A 21435-nucleotide genomic window follows, 5' to 3' on the forward strand; every position below is an offset into this window, starting at 1 on the left:
ACAACTTCAATTAAGCCTTGAGAGGCGACTTCGGCAAATCGCGCTGCCGCGTATGCCATCCCACTGGCGATTTACATTCTAGCTAGTGGGATGGCATTTCAGGGAGATTAGTCGCCTGCAACAAGGGAGATTTTTTGCAGCGCGACTAATCTCCCTGTGTGTCACAGCCGTTATACAGAGAGCCAGTGGGACCTCCTAAGGGTTGGAATAGCAGCAAATCATGTTCAGTAGTAGTACATAGGCAGATAAGGGCAGGTCAGTGCTCACTTAGGTCAACAACCAAAGACATATCCAGATAAAGGTATAGGATTCCTTATATAGAAAACCATTAAGCTCTGAATTATGGGAAGGCCATCTCCCATAGACTCCATTTGAATCAAATAATTCAAATTTTTAAAAATGACTCCTGTTTTCACTGTTACAATACCTTGTACTTAATCACAACTAAGATATAATTAATCCTTATTGGAGGCAAAACAACCTTGTTGGGTTTATTTATATTATTTTTTTTCGTACACTGGACTGGATGTCTTTTGCAGGACTGCACAAAAATTGGGGGAGAGCTAGAAAACAGAGGGAAAGACGTAGTTGATGGGAGACCAGGGGAGGGAGTAGGAAATCAGGTAACTCCCAGGTCTGGGTATGGAGACCAAAATTACAGAAATACCCCTTATCCGGAAAACCCTAGGTCCCAAGCATTCTGGATAAAGACGAAAGTAGGCTTCACTTACAAAGCAAGGAACAACGTGAAAGCATTTTACATGCTGAGCTAAGGGCAGCTCCTAGAATGGAGTACAAGAAGCAGGGCCTTCTTCTCAATACACCGCTGCCTGCATATTGCCGTGCTGCATTCATAACAAGCCGCATGTGTTTATCTCCTGCAGGGGCAGAACTTTCGGGCCCCGGTCTTGCACCCCTTAGTGCTCTGGTACTTGCATCCAGGGCAATAATAAATTACCTCTAGTGGTGACATTACATGTTCAATACACTGAGTGAGTTTCTTAGGATTTCCACTGTAATTGCCTCCCCATTATTTTCCAAACATGACTTTGGAATATAATACATGCATATTGTCATAGGTAAAGAGCAGATTTATCAAATATCAAATAAAATGGTGAATTCACTGGGCCTCCTGCAGTTGCAGGCTCTGTTTCTATCACAAAAAGGTATGGGATATGGCGCATATACAAAACTCACAGGTCATTCACTGTAAAGGAAATGATATGCTGTGCTTTGGGTTCTTTTGCCCACTCTTTCAAGCACCCTTTATTATAGCAAGTTTAATGTAGGGTGCCAGCTTATCTGAATTTAGAAACGCGGAAAAAATTCAAAGATCCTTTCCAGTATGGTGTCCAGCCCTGCTAGTAAGGAGCGTGAATACTCTACTCCTTTAGCTACAAAAGACTGAACTGACCTTTGTACTTATATGAGGAAACCTGTGCAATTGTGTAAAACAATGAGCTCTTATCTGTTACGTACATCCACCTTGGAGAGGAAAGTTCAATTGCAGTCGTTATTAAAGGAAAACTATCCCCCAAACAATGTAGGTCTCTATATAAATATATTGCATAAACAAGCTCATATGTAAAACCCTGCTTCATCTAAATAAACCATTTTCATAAAAATATACTTTTTTAGTAGTATGTGCTATTGGTTAAACCTAAACAGAAAATTGCCATTTTAAGAATTAAGGGCTGCCTTCTGGGATCACAGGATTCACAGTGCACACAAACAAGCCAAGGCACACATACATGCTGGGCCCCATCAGCCAATGAATGGACAGAGTCCTGTCTTTTACTCCCACACTACTTCCTGTTACAGATAGAGCTGCATTATTTCTGGTCATGTGATCTCTGAGGGAGCACCCAGCCCATCACAAAATGGTGGATCAAGAGAAAGAATGTAAAAGGGCAATATTTACTGATATATATATTCAAGTTTGGCAAGATTCTTTAATAGGTCACTTAAAATAGTATAAGCTATCTATTGGTTAAGTATTTATTTTGGGGGTATAGTTTTCCTTTAAACCTACACTGTGGCATAAAAATCAGCATGTACACCTGTGAGCTGCTGAAAGACAAAAGGCGGTCACTGTAGATCTATCATGACTGTTACCAAAGGCAGCACATGTAGAGCTACACGGAGCTATGGGTATCAGTGGATCCACTTGACTCAGCCTGGGGACCATCTGCCACGTGTGACTGTGCCTTTAAAGGACCAGTAACACCAAAAAATTAAAGTGTTTTAAAGTAATTAAAATATAATGTGCTGTTGCTCTGGTGTTTTTGCTACAGAAAAGCTACTATATAAATAAGCTGCTGTGTAGTCATGGTGGCAGCCATTCAAGCTCCCATGGCTACACAGGGGCTACTTATATAAACTATAGTAGTCTTTCTGAGGCAAACACACCAGTTGTACCAGTGCAGGGCTACAGTACATTATATTGTAATTACTTTTATACACTTTCGTTTTTTGGTGTTACTGTTCCTTTAAGTTAAACTTTAGCATGTGGCCCAAGAAGGCCCAGTGACATTGTACACACATAAAAAGGCAAAAGAGCCACAGATGAACAACAATTCCCAGCATTCCTCAGCCTCCTGCATTAATGAAAAGAATGAAACCCCACCTCTTCCTATGAGGCAATCACTAGTGGTTAGTAAATGTGACTTCAGATGGCCTACATGACTACAGATACACTATTGGCAATCATCGTCCTTTTCGGTTGCACAAACTGAGCCTGATATGACACCACAGAAGAGCTTACAAAAATGATTATTATAAATAGTGACTTTATCTTATAAATGATAGCCAACATTTGAAACAATGTTATATTCACATATTCATTTGTTCTACAGTTTTTTCTTTAGTTCATTTAAAATATATCTAAATCCATAGTGCTACTTTTTTTTTCTTTTTCCCTTTAAAACTTGTGGTGTGCTGCGATTGCCGTTGTCGTGCTGCCGTGTTTGCCACTCTTTTTCCAGCTGTGTCAGCATGTCTGGGGTAAGAAGTCCTTGCTGTACTAATCTGGAGGCAAGCGAGCCCTTCATATTACCAGGCAATGGCTGGACTAATTGGGACCCTCTGGGTCTCCTCTGTCCCTGGGAGTTCATATTGTGGTTGAGGCTTGGAACGCTTCTTTCATGGGCCCCTTGAGCTTCAGAATTATCAGAGGCAGAAGCAGGGGTTTCTGATGCTCGAATGAGTTTAGTGATGTTATATACTCCCATCTGTATTATAGAGTCCAGTTCTTTCTGTATGTCCCTTACAAGATTAGCATCTGGGAACATATCCATAAAACGGTAGCTGCAAAATACAGTAAGTAAATAATGTGTTTAGAGAAATAATGCCTACTTTAAGGTACCTAAAACATGAAAATGCTCTAGAACATGTTCACTTGTGCCACCCTAACAGTTCCCCACTTAAGTATTTTACTGTCAGTGCCTTCCTCCCTTTCCCCATGCAAATTGTTTCCCTGTTTTACTATTCTTTTCCATTGTTAGCACAGAATAAGGCAGTAATACCACCAGGCAGTACCTCGGTCCGGTTTGTTTTAGAGTCAAACAATAACTGTATATATGTATATATATTATATATATATATATATATATATATATATATTATATATATATATATTATATATATATATATAATATTTTACTTTAAAGGACACCGATAATTACCTATGACCAGAACAGCAGTTATTTGAGGTTAGTGAGAGTCTCCAATTGGAAGCCTATGATAGGTCCTGACTGATGGGCAATATTCCATTTTGCAGTGAGCCTGGTAACTTTTATTATCCAGTTTAAATACTTTATCTGCCCCATATTTGTACTTCAGTCATTTCTTTAAACAAACTCACCTTAACCATAGATAGAGATCCAGGATATCATGAACTGACTCCAAGTGCACCAAGTCTTTGATGGTCTTTGGGGAAGCGACTGGCCAATTAATATGTCTACAAATCCAGTCAAACGTCAGAGGCTCATTGCGGCTGAACTGCCGAGCAAACTGCAAAAGAGCAACAAAAGCTTGACACCTCTCTCACCACCATCAAATTTAAAATGCTAATATGGCTGCTTAGCCAAATCGAAATGGAACCCTTAAAAGCATGTGACATAAAAGCTAGAGAACTGAATGTATATGCAAATTAGGGTTCAGATTTAATTAAGTATTTGGCCAAATCCAAAAATGATGCATTCAACACATGTCTAATTTAAGTTAAAATGCAGTGCTATAGAACAAGCAATTAGACAAAAACACAAAGAAGTAGATCGTGTAAGGACTGCACCCTTACATCATATTAAAGCTTTAAGGAGTTGTATAGGAAAACCCCTAATTTCAGGGATTCTGTTAGAATCTCTTAAAAGGTCAGTATACCCCCTTGTTTAATCTTAATTCAATGAACAGGGCTCGTGCTGAACATAAACTTTGTCTATTTTTTTAATCACTATGGTTTTTGTCATTATTTTAAACTAAGCAGGGCAAACAGGGAAATTAAAACAACCATGTTTGGTCCTTGCGATGCAGATAATTAGATTACTAGATTCCCCTGCATAATGGACGTCTACTTATCTGTAAGACAAAACAGTCACAACAAAGGGTGAAAGGAGCTATTTAATGATATTCTAATTATCTGCCTGATCACTCCTAGCTTCCTAAGCCAAATGCAGAGTTATAGAAGAAATTTAAAAATGCACGTCCCCAAATGAAAACCAGCATCAACATTATGGGGATGGCAAGGCCAACAACACTGTAACGTACCTTTAGCAGCGACGTGCAGACAAAGGGCTGTTTGCGGTTGATGGGAGCTGTACAAAATACATATCTTGCCCTCAGGTTTAGTGGAATGTGTTGAATCATATCAGCGACAAACTTAAAGTCATCGATGTTGCATACAAAATAAAGTCCATCAACCTGAGAAAGGCTGACAAATATATCCTGCAAAAGAAACACATTTGTATGAATGCCTTCTAAGGATTGGTACACCCTACACAAATGAGAAAGACATTAAGAAAACAATAAAGCTCATCTCCTTGCTTGCTGATCTTGAACCTTTAAAACCTGGTGCAACTATAATAATTTATCTAACTTACTGAACGCAATACAACAATTACAATGCACCCTTTTGGGACACAGGAATCCCTTCGTCGCCTAAGGGCTCTGGCACACATGGAGATTAGTCACCTGCGACAAATCTCCCTGTTCGCGGGTGACTAATCTCCCCAAAATGCCATCCCACCGGCGAAAATGTAAATTTCTGGTGGGATGGCATACGCGGTGGCGCGATTTCAGTGAAATCGCGGAAGTTTCCTCTCAAGGCAACTTCTGCGTTTTCAGTGAAATCGCGCCGCCGCGTATGCCATCCCACCGGCGATTTACATTTTAACCGGTGGGATGGCATTTCGGGGAGATAATGCGACAAATCCCCCTGTTCGCGGGCGACTAATCTCCCTGTGTGCAGGAGTCCTAAATGCCTCCATCTGATAAAGGGATCCCAGCTGCTAGAAAGCTTGTGCTGTGATTTTTCTTTCTTTTTCAAAAACACATGGACTGCAAAGATTTACTTGCTTTAATTGCTTTTTTTTAAAATTTTTTATCATTCCTTTCAAGCTCTGTACTATTCATCTTTCACTCTGACTTCTAAATTAATTAAGCCCTAGCAACCAAGAGCCCACTGGTGGAACAGTTGTTTGCATGTTCTGAAACAGACAGGCCCAATTCTGGGGTGCTCTCTCAGCACTGCTGCTTTATACTTACAATAAGATTTGATAACGTTGCATCAGGCAGGTGGTATGCAAACATCTCTATTTGGTCAGCAGTGGGATGCAATCCAGCAGTCTAAAGAAAAAAAAAAGACATACATATATCTATATAAGCAATAATGTGTGCCTATACTCTATATCTCTCCTAATAATAAATTCTGGAATACTTTGTTGTTTTATCACAACAGCTAAATAATATTTATACACAAATACAACCTGGCCCCAGGATGTAATGCCATCACTGCAAAGAGAAATATATCTGTGAAACAATACACTGGTGAATTTGTCTTCCACATTACATTTTGATGGCATCACTAAAAACAATATACTCTCACATATCACCATGGATCATAAAAATAGGCCTTGCAGTGCTTTTGGCAATGGATTTCATCTGCAGCCTATAGAAGTCCCTTAGTTAATGGCATTTTTGCCTGGAGCAACAGATATCTGACTAAGCCTTTATCAATTTTCAAAGAAAGTTGTTTTTATCTCACACACTGGGCAATTTGCTAAAAAGTTGCTTGGCACCAAATGTCTGTACAAGTATAGGAACAGACAGGAAGTTTGGATGAGCCTCTTACCTCTATGGCAGTGACTGGTTTCCTCATAATCTCTTTGAGCAGAGGCAAGTCATCACGGAACATTGTAGTAACTTCTCCATCCTTAAACATGCTGCTAAACCTGCCGGCACGACCTGCTATCTGCAGGGCCTGAGAGGTGGAGATGGTATCAATCTCTTTCTCCCCTTTCTCATTTATGCTTGGTTTTACCAGGGAATTAAAGATGATCCTTTTAATGCTCCTAGGAAGGTGGGGGGTTCAGAAAGCACACAGGTTACTTGGGGGTGAAGGTTAAAGAACAAATTCAAACCAGAACCAACCATGTAGTGATCCTGAGACATTATCTAAGTTTCCTTCCTACTAGCTGCTATACTTATATAAACAGTGAATACGCACAAAGCTTTACAAACAAAACCTTAAACCTAGCAATTAGATTTTAATTCACAACTGCTACCAAAATATTTGATTTGTCAAGAAAAAGAATATAAAAAAAAAGTCAATTACTTTCTCTTCTCTGACATATATAAATATATGAAAACAATAAAATGTGTTGTTTGATTTGAAACTTTGGATAACTATTCTAGCATTATATATGTTGTGGAATATAATATACAAAGGCAAAGACACATCTCATGTGAAAAAAGCCCAGCAGTACTGCTGGATAATAACTCCATTCAACTTGACATAGCCCCCCTGAAGCTGCGATCTTAGGCACCAGTCCACAGCTACCTATGCTAAAATACATAGATGTGCCAACCCTGCCACATTTAACTACCTATCAACTCCTAAATATTAGTCTGAAATATGACAACTGTATGGGAATTGAGCAAATGAGGGCACAGTGAAGAAAGTAAATATGTTTTCCCCTTTGTGCATCTCAGATCTGCTGTGAGACTGTGATCACTGCACCATGTCCAAAACAGGAACCCAAAATGGGGTTTAGAAATCAAATTAACATTAAGTATGTGGCCCCGTGCCTTTACACCTGTCCCTTATGCCATATTAACATGTTTGTAATAACTCTATTAAACTTTCTTTCCCATTCATACTTGTCAGTGCTGAATATACACAGCACACAAAATATATATAAGGAAGTGACATGCATAGTGATAGTCACAAGTTCTGCCAAACTGCTGATATAGTATCACATTGTGTGCCAGTGTTGCAGCACCAAGGTGTGTTTTATTGTTACACTCCCAAGTCCCTTCTCACCTCCTTGGAATGATACCATGTGATAAATTCCCTCTCTGGGTATCTTATTTCCCACACGCTGAACTTTAGCCTTTTCTTGGAAAACCAACTCTCTCTTGATTTGCTTGATCTTTTACTGGTACTTAAGGGCTCTGGCACTCGGGGAGATTAGTCGCCCGCGAACAGGGAGTTTTGCCGCGGGCGACTAATCTCCCCGTGTGCCAGAGCCCTAACTGATATGTAACCCTACTGACTCACAAATAAATCCTTCTCTGCTTTTTCACTGCTACATTTACGGGTTGTTCCAACACTATGCAGTGGCTTTACATGTATTAATCCTTGTATCTACCCTAATAAGGCAAAAATTAAAGGCACTACATTTCTTTTTAATTCCATTTACCCAATTTACACACAAGCCAGTACACAGATCTCCCTAGAGAAAATGAATAGCATATGAAATGTTTCTTTACTTACAGATTAAGGCCCATTCCTATAGCATCTGTAGCCACCAGGATTTTACAGGGATCAGCAGGATCATTGAATTTCTTTGCTTGGGCAAGTTTAGTCCCTAAAAAATGCAATAATATTTTCTATGATCACTGCATCATACACAGCAAATGTAAAAAAAAAAAAAAAAAGAGTTGCCTCTTTAAGAATGCAGCATACATAGTGCAGTATACAGAACTTAATTTTAGCCTCCCCTTATAACCACCCAAATTTTTCCATCACGCTGTGATTGCAGCATTGCTGTCCCAATAGTAATCTACCTACTTTGACAATAAGAACAAAGATAAAATGTATGCAAGTAATTTTAAATGGGATGTGGTGACAGGCAGGTAAGGGTGCTTTGACCAGCATGGTTCTCCCAGGCAACCTTGCAGCAATCAAAACACCATGTGCCATAGCCCTTGAATGGACTGCTTTGCTCAATTGTATCATCCATAGGCACTCATAAAGGTGACGACTGGTGTCCCAGAGCTTCAGTTTCAGGGATCATGGCATGGCTAATAACTATGGCTGCAAGCTGCTGGGCAGCATATTATATATTGGCAAGTATCCATGGCAATGTGTCTCAAAAGAACTTTTAAAAATGCTATGCTGTCCAGAGCTGCCAAGGGAACAACTTGATACTTGTGTTGTGGCACTGGTGGCTAGCCGCCTAAAAACATGTAACACTAAACAACAGTATTAATGTCACATGGAACACCAAAAGTGCTGAAAAAGTGGGTTCATTGAAGCAGGTTTGTAGTGTTCTGCTGTAAAAACAGCTTAGCTACAAGTGTAAACTATTAAAGAAGGAAAGGTAAAAACTAAGCAAGCTTTATCAGAAAGTTCTATGTAAATACAGCCATAAGCACTCACGCTGTATCAAAAGAAACACACAATTTCTTGTCTTTTGTGTAAACATGTTCTTTGGTATCAGACTTCTTCTCCTTCAGGGCACTGGCAGGAGTCTGCACAGCTCTCTCCTCTCCCTTTTTTTTGCTCCCCCTCCCATAAGAATTCATAAGAATGTGTAATCTGAGCTACGGGCAGCTAGAGTTGCAGCATGGAAACTACTGAGACCAAGCTAAAATGACAGGGAAATTCTACGGCTGTATGGTAAAGCTTTCTGCAGAATAAATATAGCGTTCTATGTAGCACTAATGCCGCTAATCTATCGGCAGTAAAATGCTAAAATGACTTTCCTTCTCTGTTAAATTCATAGTAAAAGAGAAAAAAAAAAAGCATTACATTATCAGGTCAGAAAGATAAAGCTATACACACCTGGGGGGAGGCTGCCATAAATCACGGCACATTCTAAACTACGTGCTTCAATTTGTCGGCTCACAGAGTAGATGTCATTCTTATTGAAACAGACTATGCAATCGCCTGGGCGGAGATTATCTAGGGATTCCAAAGCCTGGTCGAGAATCTTAAGCGGTGTCAGCCTCTCATAATTTCTCACCTAGAAGTACAACACACATCTAAGATACCCTTTTTTTATCCTCCATTAGTTTGCCAGAAATAGGTTTTCTAATATTGTCTTATAGCATCTGTATATTTGAATTTACAATATTTTGGTCATAACTCCTGAGGAATTCACTTGCATAAATGTTAAAATACATAGGAAATACCTCAGCAGATACAAACATGGAAAGAAAAATTATTAGATTATATTATTTTAGGTATTAGCATTCACTGCAACAAAACTCAGGGTCGTGGGCTTGGGTATATCTTTGCCTAAGGACTTAGTGAAGGCGCACAGGTGTTGGTCTCCTAAGTTGTACGAGTCATTTATAATTAGCTGGCTCTCTATAAAACTGTATTTTTCAAACTAGATATGTCCAATAACATGACCCCTTTGCATAATTTATATTGGCTCACTGTACCACAGAGCAATTCAGCAGGCTGCCAAATTCTACACTATTACACTATACCTCTACTTCCTCTCCTGTCGTAAACATAAGCTCAGTCACCAGGTTGATAGCAGCTCCTTCACCACAGATATGGATTTCTTCTGCACAGAGTCCTAGAATAAATAATTCAATAAATGGGGAAGCCCCACCAAGTCAAGCACAGCACAAGCACTGTTCTCTAACCTAATCTGTCTATGAGAAATTAATATGCAGTTTTCTATCCACGTGCTAGTAAAAACATTGCAGAGTGCACAGGATGACCCTAATACTGAATCCTTTTATATGTTATGTTAAGGACAAGGACACTTCAAATAAATGCAAGTTGCCTTGCATTTCTCATTACCTCTTATGGCAAGGTATTTTCTGGCATGTTGTAGCCACAAGAAAATGCAGCATGACTTATTGCCCTCAGGCAACTAAAATCTCAGCTATTCAATTATTATCCCCCTTTCTTATGAGACAGTGATTTTCCTCCTATTTCTTCTGCTGGGTGCTATTCCCAGATCTTCCACTAGGTGACACACAGAGGCATTTTCAGCAGGGCAGAGGGTTTCTGAGCTAATTTTGACCAGTAGGAGGCTGATCAGGGAAATTTGGGTAAGGCAGGTTCAGGATGGCAATTTATGTCTCCAGTGGGTGGCAGACCTATCTGTGCCCAGAGCTACCCCTGCAAGTGACATCAGTCCCCCTGTCATAGGCTCCTCTGGCACATCTCCCCTGGCTCAACCCCATCTGCTGCTTTATTTTATTGACTTGTGGCTAACCTGTCCCCTCTGGGGACTTCAGAAATGGGCAGTTTAGTTGCAGATATATAAATGATGGAAGCATTGCAGGTTGGGCTGGATCAGGATTGGGAGGGTGTCAGGATTTACTGTATTTGCTATTTGTTATTTATGTATTTGCGGCTAAAAAGCCCACTGACCTTCAATTCAATGTATTTGGGGTGTCAATATCCTTGTATGTATTTAGGATGTGGAGATATTGTTTTTGGAATCACTGCACCATTATTTAAAGGTGGATGTACAAGCTGAGTCAGAGTCTGAAGTTAATGACATGGCACTGGCTTAAAATGGTATTGTAGCTGGTGAAGAAACACATGAAACCACCCATGCCGCTTCCTACTGATATAAGTTGAAACTGCCTGATACAGCAAGTATTGCTGTTTTCATTTGAACCCATTGGGGTTTAAATTGCATCTATTGGTTTGCGTGGCCAGGAAGCACATAGAATTACAGCCATCTGCTGGAATAAACAAGCATACTGAAACGGTATTTTAATAAGCTGTTACCTAAAAGTGCTCTGGTCCAGGCCCAACCTCTGGAAGGATCTCTGATCATCTGTATTTCATCTATGACAGCCACCTCATCTGATAGAGAACAAAGACACGAATCACATACAGAAGGCTGTGGTCAATACTTTCTGAACACTAATAACAGAATCAAGACAAGTAGTGTTCCCCTACTTCCATTGCAAATTTACACACACAAAAACACTCAATGCAATTTGTCTGATTTCAATGAGACCTACAAGAAAATGCCACATGTAAAATCACAGGGCAAAGGGAAAACAAGATTTCTCAGATGAAATACACATGGTAAAACTACATAAAAATGGAATTTCCTAAAACAATTATAGAAGAAGAATGAAAAATATACATACACGGTGAAGTCACACTGCACATTTCAATTGTACAAGCTGCATGGGCTGAAGGCCTGCCTTCTGGATCCACAAACACCAGTTCTTCTCCTGTAATAAGGTCACAAGGCACACCCTGTAAAAAAAGCAACAAATGAGGACGACGTACAAGAATGACAAATTAAAAAAATAATGTATATATGTATGTATAACTATTTATAAAGCGCCACAAGGGTATGCAGCACTGTACAATCTTACAATATACAAAATTACACACAGGGAGGACAAGTGTTATAATAAATACAAAAAATAAGTATAAATACACAGGGATTAAGTGCTATGTGATATGAGACACAGTAAGTAGGAGGTCCCTGTCCCGTAGAGCTTACAATCTAAGTGATCTGTAGTGAATGTAGATCTGAAAATATCTGTAATGGCCAAAACACTGAGAATGATGGTTTACTATTATTAATGTTAAATTGCAACAATGCAGTGCAAACAGTTAGAACGTCACGTTCATTTTTCAACCAGTAGAACACTTATCAAAAGTAATTTCTGAGTGGTAGCTATGGGTGCCCCTGTGTTAGTGTATAAGCCCTTAAGATCTTAAGATTTTAATTTAAAAAAAAAAATCATCAGTGTAATGGTATTCAAGGGGCAAAAAGCAAATTTTAGGGATTTAGGCAAGTAGTGTCATGTATGCTTGAATATGCCTGCATTGGCTGTTAAAAGGGAAAAATGCTTGTCTCTGTAAGGTTGGTTTACATGCAGCCATGATCTATACTGCATAGTAACAAACAAACTGAAGCGTAGAAGCTTGCCTTGATTGTTACAATGCACACACCACAGACAGAAAACAATGCTAAATTGAGGTAAAGGAGTAGTTCACCTTTGAATCAACTTTTAGTTTAACTAAGGAAGTGCTATTCTGAGACAATTTGCATTTAATCTTATTTTTTTTTATTATTTGCGGGTTTTGAATTATTTAGCAGTTTATTCAGCAGCTAATTTGGGACTTCAGTAACTATCTGGTTGCTAGGGTCCAATTTAACCTAGCAACCAGGCAGTGGATTAAAAGAATAACAGGAATATGAAGGAGAGCTTAAACAGAAAGATAAGGAATAAAAAGTAACAATATTAATAAAACTGTGGCCTCACAGAGGAATATTTTTGCTGCTAGGCCAGTTACCACCATTTGAAAGTTGTAAAGAGCCAGAAGAGAAAGGCAAAAACTATAAAAAAAAAATACATAATGAAGACCAGTCAAAAGGTTGCTAAGAATAGGCCATTCTATAACATACTAAAAGTTAACTTGAAGATGAACCACCCCTTTAAGCCCTGGAACCAAAACCCAAACAGAAAGTAGTTCTTTTTCAAAAGATTATTTCAGCTATGCTGAAAAAATCTCTAAAAACACATTTATTTAGAGAAGCTTACCCTAATTTAGTTAAACATAACCTCAGTGTGCTGCTAAAAGCAATAACCTGTGCCACACCTCTAACATAGCTTAACTGTGATCTTGCCCATTCCCACACCTTGTGTCTCAACCCTTTCTCCTTGTAGATTGTAAGTCCTTTTGGGCAGGGCTCTCTTCACCTCTTGTATCGGTTATTGATTGCTTTATATGTTACTCTGTATGTCCATGTATGTAACCCACTTTGTAAATAAATGATAATAATAATAATAATGTAGACAATCTTTTTGAATAAACAGCAAACATGATAGATACACAGACAGACGGAGAAATGAGATGCACCGGTTATTAAAGCTTGCAGCATACTAACCGAATCATTACTCTTTTGGTAGATTTCATGAGCCAGCAATTTCAGAGGGCCACAATACACCCCAGATTTCGCAGACAGATACCTCTGGATAGCATGATAAGTCTTGCCACTATTAGTAGGCCCTGCGTGGATGATTATCTTGCGCTGGATGGCTCTGGCCTCAGGATACCTATGTATAAGTGAACAGTAAGGTTCCCACAGTAAGATCATGATATCTCAATAAAAATAGACTATTAGATTTTTTTTTTTTTAGAAAACTCACATATTTCTTTACACCTTAACATTATTTTACTCTATATATATTCCCAATATATTTGCAATCAGAGAAAATTTCAATTACACTGAAAATGTAGTAATTACAACTGAGTAGAAATGGTTTTCCTTGTAAATGATGCCTTTATTTTAAAAGTTGTGTTTTTGCTTATCTGATTTGCAATGGTTATACTCTCTTGTAAGGCAATGTTCAGATTAGAAATAGTCCCTGCATTCAGGCTGTGCTGCATTTTGGTGAATTTACTAAATACTCCCAGGCAAGGTAAAAGCTTGACCTCTCCCTGTTATGGTGAACTCATCATAAGCATGACGATGTGTACTTGCCTCAGGTGGAAACAAATAAAAGTAGAACACGGTAGGGCTTATTTATTAACACTGGACATATTTGCACCTGGGCAGTAACCCATAACAACCAATAAATCAGCAATGAGCTTATTCAGCCAACTGTAGGTAGAAAAATTATGCAAATATTGTATTGGTTGCAATGAGTTAGGGGCCAAGTGCAAAGACCCTTGCTGCCTCTAGGTCAGCTACAGATAGCATTTTCGTGCTGTTATGATCCTGCATTCATCATTATAGGGTTATTCACTACATTCAATGGCTGGACACAACCTCAGTACATAGCAAAACACCCATCTGCTGAAACTCTTTCATGCACTTGGGAAATTATAACTCACTATCAAAAGCTAGGTCTTGTTTCAAGTTATTGATCTAATACCACCTCTTCGTTTTGAGCAAGACAGTGATTGGCTTAAGCTGATGGCGCACAGAAATTTTTCAGTAGCATTTAGATTACCTCAGTTCTCTGAGGAAAAAACCACAGCAATTTAAGCACCCCTATTAGCCATAGTGAGCCAATTTTCACTCATATGAATAAAAAACATTGTCTACGATTGATGAACCTCATCAACAAACAAGTCAGCGTTCCTAGGTAAATGCTCCTCTACAAGCAGAAGATCTTTCAAAATGAACTGAAAGCACTACCAGAAAAATGAGTATGCCATTATGTATCTTATGCAAGGCTTACTACCACCTAACATTTTCTAAACAGTTTAAAACTTACCAATTAGGAGGTAGCCTCAAATCACTAATTTTGCGAAGATCATCCATACAATCCAACATTGGGAATATCTGTTTTGCATGTCTCATAAAAAATGGGAATAGGTCATCAACATGGCCTACAAGGGGGGGAAAAAAAACATTGTTTACTTATTTTTATTTATTTCCTGTTATTTATATAGCGCCAACACATCTCCGCAGCGTTTACAGAGATTGTTCATCATTCACTGCTCAAGAGGAGATTACTATTCAAGGTCCCTATCGCATTTCATCTGTATAGGAAGGAGTCAGGCTAGGATCGATCAATCGATCGCCACATAGTGGATGCTTCCCCTCATCGCCGTATCGCCTTTTTTTTAAATGACCGGAAGCCAAGTTTTAACAGGTATTTTGTAATAAAGCATTCAAAATACTAAATGGTTTGAAGGATTTGGGCAATTTTTGGGGCAGGGTAGAATAGATTTTTTACTTACAAAATGTTAGTGTTACTTTTCCTTTAACCTGCCATTATGTTTCTGGAGTGTGGGAGAAAACCCACACAGACACAGAGAGAACATACAAACTCCTTGCAGCAAGTGCCCTGGCTAGGATTAAACTCAGGACCTCAGTGCTGCAAGGCAGAAGTGCTAATCACTGGGCCACAATGCTGCTTGTAAGTATTTATAATAAAATCTATTTTTATGTGTAAATGAGGGAATTGATGGCACACCAGGCATTTGCTAAGAAGACATATTTCCACCTCTCACCACATGGGCTGCCACGGGGGGGGGGGGGGTGATACACAGGAGAAAATTGCACTTTTCCATTACATTGCAACTACCATGCTCTTTATTAAATATGAACATTATGAACAGAACACCTAATAAAATTATAAAATATATGTATGACTAAGTCTGAGACAATTCATATTTACATATATTTTACTTACCAACCCCACAGCAAATATCATTCAATATAATATGCAAGTCCACATGCAAAGGATCAGTCTCCATAGCGTATTTTCTAAAGCTAATAAAAGCTTGGTGGAAGAGACGAGCTAGGAATGACAGAAAAGCACATTAACAGATCACGCAAGGTACGGCTTGGATAAAACAACATGCATGTTTTCTCTCTCTTACCATCTAAACCATTTTCAGCTCCCAGTCTCTGCATTTCTTTCCTTTTATAAAACTTGTTTAACGTTTTCAGGACGTCACCTATAGATTAAACATAGCGTTTAACACAATTTATGTAGCACAGTGAAGTAGTAATGTAGGAGAAAGCTTTTAAATGAACTTTTGCATATTGAATTATTTGTTGTACTGCATCTTTCCAAACAAAAACTTTCAATTAGTGTAGAATGTATTGTTTGTCTTAGTTCCAGCATCCAGAAAAATTACCTTATTGCTACAGTGTGTGTTTCATTTCTTTTTTTTTTAAAGTTGTTTTTTATCGAGTTTTATTTAACATAAAGAGAAGAAGGAAGAAGCGAAAGAAGATAGGAAAGAGTAGAAAGAAAGAAAGAAAGCATGTCATATTTCTTAATACATTCAGTCTGATCAATGACATCCTTATATAACAAATCAGTACAGGCATTCAGTTTCCTTACATTGTTTTGTTATGGAAGTATGAGGCCTTTGCATGGGTGAATGTATAGGTGAGTTTCATTTCTTAACTACAGAACAAAATAATTTATAAAAGAAAAAATAATGTATAAAATAAATGACCACAAACTGATTTGAAATGCCACTCTCTAGACCAGGGGATGTCTCTTATAATTAGCCTTGAGATGCTCCCACAACCCCTGGTGGTCCATGGATAACTACAAAAAGTGTTTGAATTCAGCATTTTAGTATAAATATTGAAGACATTTCAATGTCAATGACAGGATTAGGAGCGCACTTCCACACTGGCATGCTTATTGATCAGCCCCCAGGTCTACTAGTCACACTAATGCAATTTGATCATTCATGGGTATTAGCAAAAGCTGGAGGGTAGGCCAACCCGTTACTGGCAATCTCTGGATGAGGTATGACGATGGGAGTTGTAGTTGTACAACATCTGTATGACACCCTGTATGACACCCAGCTCTCTGACCTACATAATCCCCAAGGTCTTACTCTTATTTAGAGGCTGAGTTAGTTCAGCGCCAATGTCTGTGTCCCCAATCTCTGTGGGTCTGAGCTGCACTGGAACAAACAGCGAAGTGTCTGGTGGCTTGCTTTCTCCTCCATGCAAGGTCCTGCTCTGCACCCCGAGTCCATGGAACCTAGAACCCGATACAAGGGCACAGGATTTTCTATGAATAGTTGAATGAACTTCCCGAAGCACCGGCTGAAGGCAGCAACGAATAACTGGCGGCAAGCGCTTCAGATACATTGCAATAAAGCCACATGGACCAAGGAGTTCTGCAGCTGCACTACACTTGTCCCACAACAGCCCGCATGCCCAGCAAGAGCAGCATGACAACAGCCGGCGCATTCTGATGGCGTCACACGGAAGGACCTGAAGCATTTGGCAACCAAAGTTTTGCCTGTTTGACATTGACAATCCCCAATCCCGGAAAATGTGTGGTCCCCCAGCTCCGAAAGTGCAAGCGATGTAGCACTGGGACTGGGAGTTAATAAGTGCTGAACTACAGCTATCATCACACTCACACTGCTATGTTCTTTAGCTGCTTTTTGTACGCAAAGCTGCCAGTGCCAAATTACTTGCAGAAACAAGTGATTCTCACTGATGGAACACATTTACCCCCCACTACCCACTCAGAAATCAGAGCTCCAGAGTCTGGCCCAGCGTCAAACCCTGCAGCCCCCCTTCCTTAGCTGGGTGCTGGATCTTTGTACTGGGGCTCTGCAGGTTCAGAGAAGGGATGTGACAAAGTTATACTGGAATAGCCATTTCACCAATAAACTTTCTAATGAAAAATGCCCCACACCACCCCAGCCTAGTACTCCTTACTGCAGCCATGACTTTGGCATGGCTTTATGCCCGCAGAAGCAGTTTTAATTTGTCCAGCCCTTGGAAGAATAGATTGTTGCAATTTGCCGAATTTATCTGACAGAATTTCTTACATACAATAACACATCACTCTAAATATGAATGCCAGAGGTCTACTGGACAGTTGGATGCCCAACATGCACAGATTTACCAAAGTATGTGATATGTACGGACCACAGATGCAAATCAGTGCATTTGAAGTTTCTCAGGGGCTAACTCAGCATCTGCAAATAAGACCCCCTGTTGTGTATTATATTTCGTAAAACCCCCTAACTGTACAGCGACCCCTGAAAACCATATACTTCTGAAAAGTAAACATTCTGATGAATACAACACAGTTAGAGTTTCCTTTGAACACCAAAGTACCAATCTGCAAAGCTTTCCTAAACTTAGCAGTATTTATGAAATTTCTGAAAATTGCCTATATGTTGTAATTTGCCACATTTATCTCACACAGTTTCTTACATCCAATGACACATCACACCAAATGTGAACACAAGAGGTCTACTGAACAATTTGATGCCCAATATGCATAGATATACCAAAGTATGCGATATGTACGGACGCCAAATGAAAATAGCGCATATGGATTTCTTGCCTGCAAATCAGCTTTTGCACACAGAGCCCCCTGATAGCGTATCATCTGCCGTAAGACCCACTAACTATACAGAGACCCCCGGAAACCTATATATTTTTGGAAAGTACACATTCTGATGAATTCAAAATAGGTAAAGATGTTTTGCTTCAAAATAGGTAAAGATGTCTGCAAAGGCAAAGCTATGCTAAAAAAAACAGATCAGGAACAATAATACAGGGATAAAAAAAACAATAAACTGAGACTTTGAAGCTCAGAATCTGATTTGGATCACAGACTGGACAAACAGATTGAAACATAAAGAAAAAGGATACCCTAAGGCAGGAGTTTCCAACCTATTTGCTATTTTTACAAAATCAAAACCCTTCATATGGACTTCTAATATTAAATACAATGACCATTATTAAAATGATTTTTTTCCTTTAAATGCAGCCATCAGCCAAGCTATTACAGCTATTCCTGTTCCCCGGGGTCCAGGAGGATGAAACTGCATCAGGGGACAGTAACATCGTTCCTGGCTTCTCATTTCAAAGTTCAACCTGGCTGTGGTAAGTGCAAATAAATGTGTAATCTAGCCAATAATAACAACATGCTATTACATGTAGCACAGGTTCATAACATCACTGGACAGTGGGCAAATCTGTGGATTTCAACATCTCCACCTGCTGCACAAAGCTGTGTCATCTCTCCTGTTTAAACCATCTGCTCCACCTTCACCTGGGATTCCAACTCCCAGAGTATGAGACTGCTGGTTAACATCAGGCCTAGAATTATGAGGGGCAGTTACTCATCTGGGCACATGAAGAGAGGTAAATGGTGGTAGGTATCACTATTTGTGAAGCGACTTTGTAAGTGAATGTGAGATATGAAAGGCCAAGGGTGTCCAAATTGTCTGTGATTTGTGATTGTGGTTTCAATATTCATTAAGTAACAGCAAATACTGATGAGATCTAGCAAGATCTAAACAGGCTGCCTGCAAGTTTGGATACATGGCACTGAACTATTATGCTGTACCTATGCTATTTAAGCAGCAGTTATGGATGCATAGTTGGCCACAGGAACATTAGGAGTGATTTGTATGTCTCAGCCCATAATTCCAAACCATTTGGAGTTTGTAGATTGTAAGCTCTTTTGGGCAAGGCTCTCTTCACCTCTTGTATCGGTTATTGATTGCTTTATATGTTACTCTGTATGTCCAATGTATGAAACCCACATATTGTACAGTGCTGCAGAATATGTTGTTTTATAAATAAATGTTAATAATAATAATAATTGAAGATAGATTCCAATCCATGCAATCTGTTTTGATGCGAGACACAGGAGAGAGGGTCTAGCTCTGACACCCTTTGGGCTGACGACACAGCTATGAGGAATATGATCTTCCAGGTCACCCAAGAGAGGTCCACTAAGACTATGGGATCAAAGTGCCGGTCCAAAAGTGCAACAAGCCTGCAGTTCCTTTAGGAGAGGGGGATGCAGAGCAGCAACACTTAGGGGCAGATTTACTAATCCACGAATCCGAATCACGAATGGGAAAAAATCGGATTGGAAACGAAAATTTCTGATGATCTCAAATATCACGGAAATGCTTACGAAAAAATCGTATTAGTCACGATAATATCGTATTGGCGATCCGAAAGTCACAAAATTTTTGTACCGAACAATTGTAAACAGCGGTAAAACCTTTCCGATTTTTTCGTGCAAACGCCTGAAAAAATCTGCGAAAATACGCTCGGAGCGTTCGTGCTTTTGTAAATGTGCCCCTTACTGTGCTGCTGATGGGACCGACACCGGCCAAATCTTCTGTACTCCCATCCTGGAGTTAGGCATCTCTGAGTTGTTTTCTAGCCCAAGGAGGGCCATAGCTAACCCTGGCGGGAACTCCAGCAGAGGGGGTTAACTAGAGAGGGCAGGGGAACCCTGTTCTCAGGTGTCTGCGCTACTCACAGATGATTGGAGACTACAGGATCCAGCCTCCTGAGGACAGGACACTGAAGCAGTGCTAAGGGCTAAAGCAGTACCAGTCCTGGCACACCCACCTTGTTTTCCTCAAGTGTCCTGCCTCCTGAAGGGTGGTGCTTTACCCCATCTGTCTCCTGTGTCCCCTGGAGACAGCAGAGAAATATAAGTAATCTGTCCATGTCTGATTATTATATGATTGTTTGTGGAAATTTTACCCTTTCCTATCTTATTTGTCAACAATATGGACCCAAAGTAATTGTACTTTTATGCTGTTGTTTGAAATAAGAGAATATATTACACTGGTGCTTCTTTTCCACCACCACCACCACAGATATCACCGCTAAGAACCACTGCACTAACTGCTTTTTATGTCTGGATTGTTTTAATCTATATACAGTTCCCTGCCCCAGACTGCCTCCTTTGGTGACATTAGAGGTGGATGGGTCAGTAGGACAAAAGTGGCCATTTATTAGGCACAAGGTAGGGTAGAAAATGCAAAACACAGGTACAATCTGCCTTATATACATTTTCTATTGTCTTTGCAAGAACTGCTTTACCTCCATGAATATAGCTTTATTTGCATTCAGCAGGGGTAGATGGAGAGGCAAGTAGGCCCCTGGCAGTAGGGAATTGCCTCTGCTGGCACTGCACTCTATGCCTAGCACTAGATTTCCACTAGCAGTAGGTGCAGAGTGCCAACACACCCTTATACAGAGGCTTTTACAATCTGCACTAAAGGGGGCCTTTTGCTTTGTCATAATAATGACCACTAACAACCACAGCTCTTTCAACAACCTGTAAAACAAACGCCAGATTTTTACATATTAAAGGGAAATGCTCTCCATCAGTGGCCTAATACAGGAGACCCCACGGTCGCAAAGGTCCCAGGGTACAACAGGGCCTAGGTCACAGTTTCCCTTTCCCCAGCCATTTTAAACTACAAACGTGACACCCCCACTTTTGCTGCTGATGTAGCGCCATGAGGGATAGCCCAGAGACTGGCAATCTGTGGTGTCGGGCAAATGCCAGAGGCCGGGGCTTGTATAAGAGACAAACGCGTATGCATTGTGATATCAGCACACCGCAACACGGCCTCCCAAGCCTGTAGCCATGACACATCTGCGCTCAGAGTCGGTCAGCTGACAGGTCACGTTGAGAAGCTCCTGACGTCAGCTGGTTCTGCCTTCCAAGTCACGTGACGGTGGCGGCGGGTGGAGTCGCGGTCGGTCGGTG

The 21435-nt window shown here is 40.0% G+C and overlaps 1 protein-coding gene across 1 annotated transcript; it reads right to left on the reverse strand.

Annotated features, from left to right (window-relative positions):
- Positions 1–2772: 2772 nt before the first annotated feature.
- Positions 2773–17228, reverse strand: supv3l1 (Suv3 like RNA helicase). The gene is made up of 15 exons (XM_002936868.5): positions 16766–17228; positions 15785–15862; positions 15595–15702; positions 14671–14785; positions 13335–13503; positions 11575–11686; positions 11204–11281; positions 9937–10028; positions 9284–9464; positions 7991–8084; positions 6347–6566; positions 5761–5841; positions 4765–4941; positions 3863–4011; positions 2773–3306 (listed from the first exon to the last, which is right to left on the reverse strand). Exons 1-15 carry the CDS (start codon positions 17187–17189, stop codon positions 2898–2900), a joined length of 2487 nt encoding a protein of 828 aa, XP_002936914.2. The 5' UTR covers positions 17190–17228; the 3' UTR covers positions 2773–2897.
- Positions 17229–21435: the final 4207 nt, after the last annotated feature.

This window comes from Xenopus tropicalis, chromosome 7 (genome assembly GCF_000004195.4).
Source record: "Xenopus tropicalis strain Nigerian chromosome 7, UCB_Xtro_10.0, whole genome shotgun sequence".
NCBI classification, from domain to species: domain Eukaryota; kingdom Metazoa; phylum Chordata; class Amphibia; order Anura; family Pipidae; genus Xenopus; species Xenopus tropicalis.